This window comes from Limulus polyphemus, unplaced genomic scaffold (genome assembly GCF_000517525.1).
Source record: "Limulus polyphemus unplaced genomic scaffold, Limulus_polyphemus-2.1.2 Scaffold3780, whole genome shotgun sequence".
Classification (NCBI taxonomy): Eukaryota; Metazoa; Arthropoda; class Merostomata; order Xiphosura; family Limulidae; genus Limulus; species Limulus polyphemus.
In genome coordinates this window covers 67,400-77,302 of record NW_013669390.1, presented here as the reverse complement: position 1 = coordinate 77,302, position 9,903 = coordinate 67,400, and the positions used below count along the sequence as shown (strand labels likewise).

General features: G+C 34.8%; 1 protein-coding gene across 2 annotated transcripts in view; it reads left to right on the top strand.

Moving 5' to 3' along the window:
- Positions 1–9,903, top strand: part of LOC106470030 (ADP-ribosylation factor-like protein 3) — a 67,201-nt gene that overhangs the window by 29,980 nt on the left and 27,318 nt on the right. For both annotated transcript variants that reach the window (XM_022398576.1, XM_022398575.1), the window contains 2 exons: positions 241–357; positions 1,537–1,587. In XM_022398576.1, the coding sequence (XP_022254284.1) occupies positions 241–357; positions 1,537–1,587 (168 nt within the window). The remainder of the gene's footprint in view (positions 1–240; positions 358–1,536; positions 1,588–9,903) is intronic.

Here is a 9,903-nt window from a genome sequence, read left to right as displayed (position 1 = left end):
TATATATATATATATGTGTGTGTATGTGTGTGTGTGTGTGTGTATACATACTACTAATGCAAGTTTCTACCCTGAAAAAAAAATGTCATTCCAATAAAGATTTAGTGATAGAATTAAATAATCTGTTTGTTTTTGCCCAATTGTACTACACTGCTCATACCAAACTGAAATAATAATAATAACAATAACAAACAGACATTTATAGTTATTTTGGCTTCATTTATTTTGTTTTTAAACCAGGGTTTCAACATTAAGAGTGTTCAGTCAGAAGGACTCAAGCTAAATGTCTGGGACATTGGTGGACAAAGAAAAATTAGACCATATTGGAGAAATTACTTTGAAAATACAGATGTTTTGGTATGTAACAGATGTCTGTAGTTACCTGGCTGTAACAACTTATTGTATGTACTTTAACTTTAGCTGTATCAGTCTGAACTACTTGTTTCTAAGCACCTTAGGAGACTTTCATTACCTTGTGTAGGGTCAATAGAAAAGTAAAGATTACCACAATATTGTCACATGTATTAATATTTATAGTACTTTCTTGATTTCTCATAAGAGAACCAATAGGAAATCAACAATTTTCACAAGAAAATATATTAATTTGAATTATCTACTTCTTAATATTTAGATTTAAGAGAACTTGTTTATTCTTAATAGAATCAGTAGAATATTGTTAAATTGTCACAAAAAGGTGAATGTTAATCTGAATTATCTGATTCTGAGTAGTGAGATTTAAGAAATCTTGTTTACACTCAAATAGATTCAGTAGGAAATCAATAAATTGTTACAAGGAGGCGTGTGTGTGTTAATCTGAGTTACATATGTTTGATTCTGAACAAAGTTATTTGATTATACAAAGTTTTTGAATCCCTCATACTTCTTAGATTTTATCTTTATATTAGATATTTTCAAATGTAAACATAAACAATATAGAAACCATTACTTCTGAATAATGCCTTGAGGTTGAAATCAATCTTCGTTGTGCACTTTCATATCAATAAAATTATCTCATACTTGAAAATGTCTCAGAGATGAAACATTGTGTTATATAATGGTTGCTGTTAATATAATAAAATGATTTTATATTAATACTTTGTAACCTAAGTTACACGATCCTGAGTAAAGACTTGTATGGAATCTTCTTGAATACTTGGAACAGGTATTGAAGTATATCAGAAAGAGTTTTAAGATGTATTTTTTATTGTACTTGTTTCCTAGCTTACATATAACTTTTAATGTTTTTAAATATAATTTAAATTATGTTTTAGTAATATGAAATACTTTTTAAAGCAGGGATCTGATTAAAGAAACTGTAGGAAAAACATACAGTAAAGAATATATATATATATGCATTGACACAGATAATTTAAATGCTGTTATGGCTATAGTTCGATCTCATGGAAATACTGCTCAGTTGTATTTGACATGAAATCTATTGGTACATCAAACTGTGTCTGTGTTCTGTATAATAAGATAATAGTATAATTGTTTTGTCTCTGATGTGAGAAATTCCTGTTATTACTGTATTTACAGATTTACGTTATTGATAGTGCAGATAAAAAGAGGTTTGAAGAAACAGGTGTTGTAAGTAGTACAAGTTTCTGAATATTTCAGCCTGTGTTTAATCTTAAACAATAATAAGAAAATACATTTTAGTGTTTACTTTGTAATGCCCAGAAAGTTATGCTAGCTGATATCAGACCACATTGCTCCCCCCCCCCCTTTTATATTCTGATTAAGCTACATAATGCTTTAAAAAACTAATTCTACTCTTGAAAAAAAATATGACTAATATAGTTAGTGTACTAAAATGAAACATTAAAAGAGTTAAACAAACTGAATGATCCCTTAGGTGTTGAAGTGCTTAAGTAATATTATATGTTTCACAGTTGCTTGTTAACAGAGATGAGAATCTTCAGTCGATTTACATTTTTTCTCCTTTCTTTTCATTTCAAGGATAATTTTTAAGATCCGTTCAAATCCAGTAATAAATTTTTGTATGGGTTTGGTTTGGGGTATGAAGCTAAAGGTATGATTTGGCATGAAGTCTACTATAATCAGGACTATTTTATCCAATGGGCAAAAGGGGCAGTTGTCTAGGGCCCACTGCTCATTGCAAGTATAATAATTAAATATGGAATGTATCATAAAATAATAATAATAAACCAGTTTTTATAGAAATACATATTTTTCTTTTTTAGAAATGGTACCACCTCTTGTCACCCAGAGCTATCTCGATCCTGGTTTGCCCTCTAAGTAGTGCTAAAAAATTTTCAACAACAGCTCACCAGTCTTTTATATCCCTTCATTTTCATGCCATTTCACAACTTATTGATCATGTGACTACCCTCCAACAATCATACTGCATCATCTATATTAGCACAGCTAGCTCCTTCTACTATTCTTGCACAATCTTCACTTTCTTGATTGGCATTCTAGTGTATAGACGTGTTTTTTAACTCATTCTCTATGTGACTACAACATTTTGACTGTGCTTGATCACAAGTTTACAACAATTTCAACTTTAACTTTCGACTTCTTGTGTTTGATTTACATTGTTTCTACTCATCTGTTGTAGAAATATTTCTGTTTTCTGAATTCTAATTTGTTCACATGAATTTGAGATTTAATATGGCAGATGATGAAATTCCTGCATTAGTAGAAAGTCGTTCTAACACGAGTTCCCAGGTCTCAGGGTTGATGATTTCTGCTGGGGAAGCACAGGCTTTGGTTCATGGGGAGTTTGTGTCTTACATTTGGCTGCCATTTACTTCCTTTTATGGTTGCAATTTTTTTGTGAGGAAGGATATAACTATTGTATGGAAATTTCTTTCAAGGGCACTTTCCACCTGTTACCATGCCTTCATGTAATCCCCTGGGTTAGGCATTGTTCTATTTCCCAGGAGATCTGTAGTAAGTTTTTCAGTGTGTATTCCTCACTCCCAGTAGGTATACCCATGTTTAGTGAGTTTATGTGTGCTTGTGTGGATGAATTTAATTTCCGCACTTGATAATTTAGGTCTATCATGTTTTCCATGCTCAGTATTTGGTAAGTTAGATTTTTATAGTTATTTTACCATCTAAGTTACTTAAGTTTCAATTTGTGTTTAGAGTTTGATTATTACTTTGTTTTTGTTTAATTTTGGTATATTTACTGGTTTTGCATGATCATTACTGTTTGGGCAATTGTACTTTTGGCTAATTTTGTAAGTTTGTAGGTTTTTTATTTTTACTTCTTTTCACTATTTATGTTATTTAGTTTGTAAGTTCCTTTTTCCTTACTACTAGTCGCATCTAATTGGGGATTAGATTTGAGTCAAAATTTGTTATTGCCTCTTTATTCTCATGTTCTCCAGGGTAGGTTTTACTTTCATGTTCTTTGTCATATATGTTCAATATTTAAGGGCCTTTTACCTTCTACGTTCCTTTATTGGTTTTGTATTTTAGGTGTTGCTTATTGTTTTATGGTTTAGGTCGAATTTCATAGTTTTCCAGGTTTTTATTTTTATGTACTTTGTAGTTTTGTTAGTTTGTTAGTATTGAGTGCTTTCTCTAAGTTTGTGTCTTTGTGGTTACACTTCACGACAGTTCTGTGGGTTATATGGGTTCTATCTGAAGGTTTCTGCCTTCAGTTCTGCTCCCCCCCCCCTATTCACTTCCCAGATTTCCTTCCCTCTTCCTTGGTATTGTAACTCGTCTAGTTGTCCTGATGAGTCTGTTTGACACTTCCTACACAAAAAAGCTATCAGACAGGTGGTGCTCACTTAACTGGGATTTTACTCCCATCTATTTGTTGTCTCCAAAAACACAAGAGATTGGAGATACATCATAGATCTGTTCCAGGTGTATACCTATCTGGAGACACCTCAATTCACCATGGAGTCCTACCTCTCACTTCAGTGAGTTTATTTCCTGGAACTTTGGATGACCCAGTTCAATGTGACAGATGCCTATCTTCATATTCCAATTGCCCCAGTGTTACGTCGTTTTCCTCAGTTCGTCCATGAGGGTTCTGTCTTCCAGTTCTGAGTGCTGCTGTTTGGTATTTTTTTCAGCTTTGTGTGTATTTTGTCGAGTTGTACACTTTTTTGCATGCCATCTTTACCTGCTGTGTCTTTGGACTTAGCATTACAGGGACAACTGACTACTGCTTGCCTCTTCCTGTGCCCAATTAGCCACTCACATCCTCCTACTTTTTCAAGAAGCTTCTTGGGTGAGGTTTCTCATCAAGTTGGAGAAGTTCTTTACTACCTCCATGTTGTATTCTATTCATTTGGGAGTTCTGTTAAATTCCTATCTCGGTTTGGCACAGCCTTCTTCCACTTCGGCTCCAGGATATGGAACAGGCAGTCACGAAGACCCTACCTTCTCCTTATCTCACTATATGAGAGGTTCTATCTCTTTTGGGGATGTGGGCTTCCTTGGATTGGGTGTATGTGCATTCCCTTCATTGGATGCTTCTTGACCAATGAAACTTCTCTGCTGATTCCTTGGACCATCCCATCACTCTTCCACCTGGGATCAGAGCCGACCTTGCTTGGTGGCTCAATAGGGACTTGACCATGGTGGGGTTTTTATTCCTCTGCCTCATCCCAAATCTCATTTGTTACCAGATGCTTCCTTAGTTGATTGCATGGCTTTCCTTGATCCCTTAGAGATTTCAGATCAGTGGTCAGTTGAGGAGGCTACTCTCCATATCAACATCCTGGGCCCTTTGGCAGTTCATTGGGCTATGTATCATTTCCTTCTGCTCCTGTGGGGGCAGATGGTTATGGTTCATTCTGACAATTCCACTGTCATCAGCTATTTTATCCCAACCAGGTTCTCCCTACTGAGTGGTCTCTTCATCCTCAGGTATTTCTGTGGGTGTGTTCTCAACATATATATGCATTTGCCACTCACTGGAATGTCAAACTTCCTTCCTTTTGGTCTTCAGTTCCTCACCCCTAGCTCTGGGGGTGGATGCTTTCAGTTGAGATTGGACTGCATGGATGGACTTCACTTAGCATAATCTGACATCTCCCAAAGTGCTTCCTCTGGATGTTTTTTGCCTGGGCAGACTGCACTTGGCATAATGCACTTCCTCTGGATTTGTTTTGCCTGAGCAGACTGCTTCCACTGTTTTTTTTTGTCCAGATGGACCGCACTGGATGGAATGCTCTTGCACTATTCAGATATGGTCCTTTAGCCCTAGCCACGTATTCTTATATCAAATTACAGACACCTTCATGTCATGTACTCATGCTTGTTACATATGTGGACGTCTTACGTACTATCTGTTGTCCCCTGGCAGACTCTGTCTTACACGACATGGTGCCTGTCTATTAAGTTCCACCCTATGTGTCTTACTTTGTTCGTTACTGGGTGAAGAGCATACCTGTTTCAGAACTGGTGCTATACCCCACAGGTGTGCCTCCTTTTATAATTGTGGTATACCTGTTTTTTCAAGGTGGTTGTTTTCCACTTGTTTGATTACTTTTGTGAATTCACTGTCCCTCTCCACTTTTGCAATGTGGGATTCTATCTTTGGGTGAGACAAGGTAGTACTGTTTCATAAGTTAAAATTTTCAAACACTAATGTATTTCCAATAGGTATTTGCCTTCTCTCACCCACTTCCCACCCCTTCCTCTCCACTGATATACCATTGTTTATAGTTTGTATCTGCCAATTCTCGAAAGTGAACATTGAGCTAAAATAGTAGAGGTACCTAGCTGAACTGGTATAGATGGCGCAGTAGGATTGGTGGAGAGTAGTCACATGATTAGCAAATGTTCTGAAATGGCATGAAAATGAAGGGGTATAAAAGTCTGGTGCGCTGTTAGGAAAAATATTTTTCAGAAATGCTAACAGGGCAAACCAGGATCAAGATATCTTTGTGTTAGAGGAGGTAAGTACCTATTGGAAATACATTTTCAGCATAAGAAAATATGAACTCTTATTTCTTTAGGTTTTTTTATCACTAATAAATTCAGTTTATTAAACTGTGTGGTATTTTCTTAATAGCAAGGGATACACTGACCATAATTGAGCAAGCTTGTTTTGTGGTAGTCTGGCAGATTGTATAGATAATGACTTCACTGATTAATTGATTTACTTGAGTACTAGAAATATTTCACCACTTAATGTGACCATGCTAAGCCTGACCCTCCTAGTATCTCGTTGGATGTTATTATGAAGTAACCACCTCATAAGCGGATAGCTAGGTCATCTAATAACATTCTGACACTTTGGGGAGGAAGTTGGTACAACTGTGCTCTGTTCTGAAAGCTTTTATCAAGATTAGCAGCTACACTACTACATCAGTATACAGGGCCTAGGATATATCATAAATCATGATTTAGTAATAAGCATAGGTAAAGACCGTATGTCTTTATGATCAGCAGCTACACTACTACATCAATATACAGGGCCTAGGATATATCATAAATCATGATTTAGTAATAAGCATAGGTAAAGACCGTATGTCTTTATGATCAGTAGCTACACCACTACATCAATATACAGGGCCTAGGATATATCATAAATCATGATTTAGTAATAAGCATAGGTAAAGACTATATGTCTTTATGATCAGCAGCTACACCACTACATCAGCATACAGGGCCTAAGGTACTTTTCTCTACCTATTTAAGATTTATCGAAGTAATAATTTGAAGTTAATGTAACTGTATATTGTTTTTAGGGTTGAAACAAGTACATAGCACAGAATTCACCCCTACCTTAGTTACTACAGTTATTTCCCAGTTATTGGAATGTCATAACCATTTAGGCTTTCATAAAAATGAATAGGCATAGGTCTGCTGTTAATTTATTTACACAGCATCTCATGTATTATGCATGTATACCATTTGATCTGTAAGTTTTCTGGATTTTATTAGAAAATTTTATAAACTATTAGAATCATGCTTATTTCTTCTAATGCTATACATTCTACTATTTTATAAAAGTATCAAAAAGTCTCCGTTTTAATTCTTTAAATCTGTAATTTTTTGCATGTTCAGCTGGAACATGATTTTCATGATTTCCTAATAATTATCACCATACATTATAAAATTTAAATTTTATTTATTTTGTGAACAGTAACATGGTTTGGATTAGTTTTCAGCCAAAGAGACATAAATGTTATCAGACACTGTCACCTTCCAATGGGTAAATCAGGATCTTCGTCTGGACGCTGACAGCAGCTGCTTGGGTTTTAGGAGTTAAACTTGTGTATATCTCCTGTGTCAATAAAATGATTTAGTGTTAAAATTTATTATAAAGAATACTAGTTAATATTATGTATTGTATGAACAGTTTGCCCCTGACGAAGAAAGGTCCACCTTTCGAAAGCTCTCGGATTGTAGGGTTTCTATTTGCATATATTGTATGAATTAAGCCATGGCTATTACTTATTAACATTAGGATCAAAATAATTGAGGGATTAGATGAGTTTAGTATTGCCACAGTCACAAGTTTTTTAAATAACATCTAAGAAACAAGCCATATTCCAATAGACTTATCAAAATCAATATACATAGCATTACCAAAGAAACCAGGTGCAACTGAATGTGAACTACATTGAACAATAAGTCTTATGAGTCACCTGACAAAAATATTATTGAGAATAGTTATGATGAGAGCAAGAAACATAATAAAACCTGAAATAGCTGAGGAACAGTGTATTTGTCAAAGGTAAAGGCACAGCCAATGCAATTTACATCCTGAGGACCATCACAGAGCGTGTAATCGAAGTACAGCAAGATTTGTATCTTTGTTTCATAGACTATACATTTGATAAAGTGAGACATGAAGTTATAATGAGAATTCTTGAAAATATCAGTTTAGATGGTAAAGATACAAGATATATTGGGAACAAACACCAGCCATCAGAGTTGAGAATGAGTTTGGCCAATTTCAGAAGATAAAAAGAGGAGTCCATCAGAGATGTGTGTTATCTCCTGATCTTTTCTCCTTGTACAGTGAAATGATCATGAGAGAGCTAGAAGACATGCCAGGCATAAGTATTTGAGGCAAAAATGTAAACAATATCAGATATGCTGATGACACAGTGTTAATAGCAGGAATGGAAAAAGATCTTCAGTCATCACTTGACATTGAAAATATGGGACTCAGCCTAAACACCAAGAAAACAGAAACCATGGTTATATCAAAGAAAGAAACCAGTCCAAAATGCTCTTTATCATTAAATGGAACCCTTCTCTACAAGTTCAAATACTTAGGGACATGTATTACATCAGATGGCAGATGTCAAAATGAGGTCAAGAGCAGAATTGCACAGGCTAAGACAACATATATGAAGATGAAAAATATATTAACTAGCAAAGGTATATTAATGAAAGTGTGCAAAAGAGTTCTTAGCTGCTACATTGAACCAATCTTGATGTACAGTTGTAAATCATGGACAATAAACAAACAAATGGAAAAATCACTTAATGCGACTGAAATATGGTCCCTTCGTATAATGCTTAGGGTTTCCTACAAACACTGGAAAACAAATTTAGAAGTTCTAAAACAAACAGAAACAAATAGAACATTGGTAACAAAAGTATGAAAAAGACAAACAGCATTCTTTGGTAATGTGATGAGGAGAAAGGGGATGGAACAACTTGGTAACAAATGGGAAATTTGTGGGGAAAAGAAGTAGCGGTAGACAGCAAGAGATCCTGGACAGTTTAATAATTTGGCTACACAAAGAGAGGGTAGGGTGACTGATGTAGTCACAAGTATCTGGGACTGGGAAAGGTGGAGGGACGTGATCGCCTATGCTACAAATCACGGCATTTGATGATGATTACTTATTAACGAATATGTTAATGAATTGTTCTATGTACTGTTTTTAGTAATATTTTATGAGTTGGAAAAGAGAGACTAATTTCACTGACCAGGTCTTAGAAGCTTTAGCCTAAACAACTTTTCATTGTGAATGAAGATGGTACAGAAAGATATTTAGAGTCCCATTGACATCAGTTAAGAAACTTAAGCATTTTGGTGCTCAATCTCCATTCCCAGGCAGGAACATTATTGAACTTAGAGTTAGGACACTTGTTCATTTCACATTTTCAAGGCTTATGATAAGAACATACAAGATGATTTATATATTAATGAAAAACAAAAAAGCACTATAAGAATGACCATTCATACATTAGAAAATGATCTTAATGAATTTTTAATTTATGAATATAAAACTTTCTACAACAATTACATTTTATACTGATCTAAGGTATTCATAGTTTTGGCTAAGTATTTCCACCCCACAAAAGAATACACAGTTCTTGCTATGTCTTGCAAGTGTATGTCACTGTGCAACTGTTCTTAGTGCATGAATTAGTTGACTGTATCCCTTTTGTTGGCCTTGAATTCATTGACATGGTTCTAGACAGCTTGGCCTTATTATTCCATATTGTTTTACTCATTGAGTCTCTTGAAGTTGACAGCATGTAAGATCTAGATTTAATGCATTAATGTATGTAATAATATTGTATATATTTGTTGCTTTCCTGCTTGTATTTGTTTTCTTTATTGGGTCAGATATTAAATGTTATGATGGACAAATATTCATATTAATAAGATACAAGTTTTCAGTAATTAAGATGACCTTCCATTTAGCTAGGTTTTGGCATAAGGTTGTGATATAATAGATGTACCTAGTATAAATATAATAAATGGTACCCACTATTGTGAAAAGTCACTAAGTTGTTTGCATTTCTACAAGAAAAAAATCAAGTGTGTAAAACAAAGAGCTGAGTTAAATTCCTTGTAAAAGTTTTCGTTTGTTAAAGGACAAATTGTCTGTCTTATTTGTGATAAACAGGTGTTACGACAGCGTAAGTCACGTGACGCTAGTAACACATCATGAGTTTCTAGAAAATTCATGTCCCTTCGTGAAGCCTCGAGTG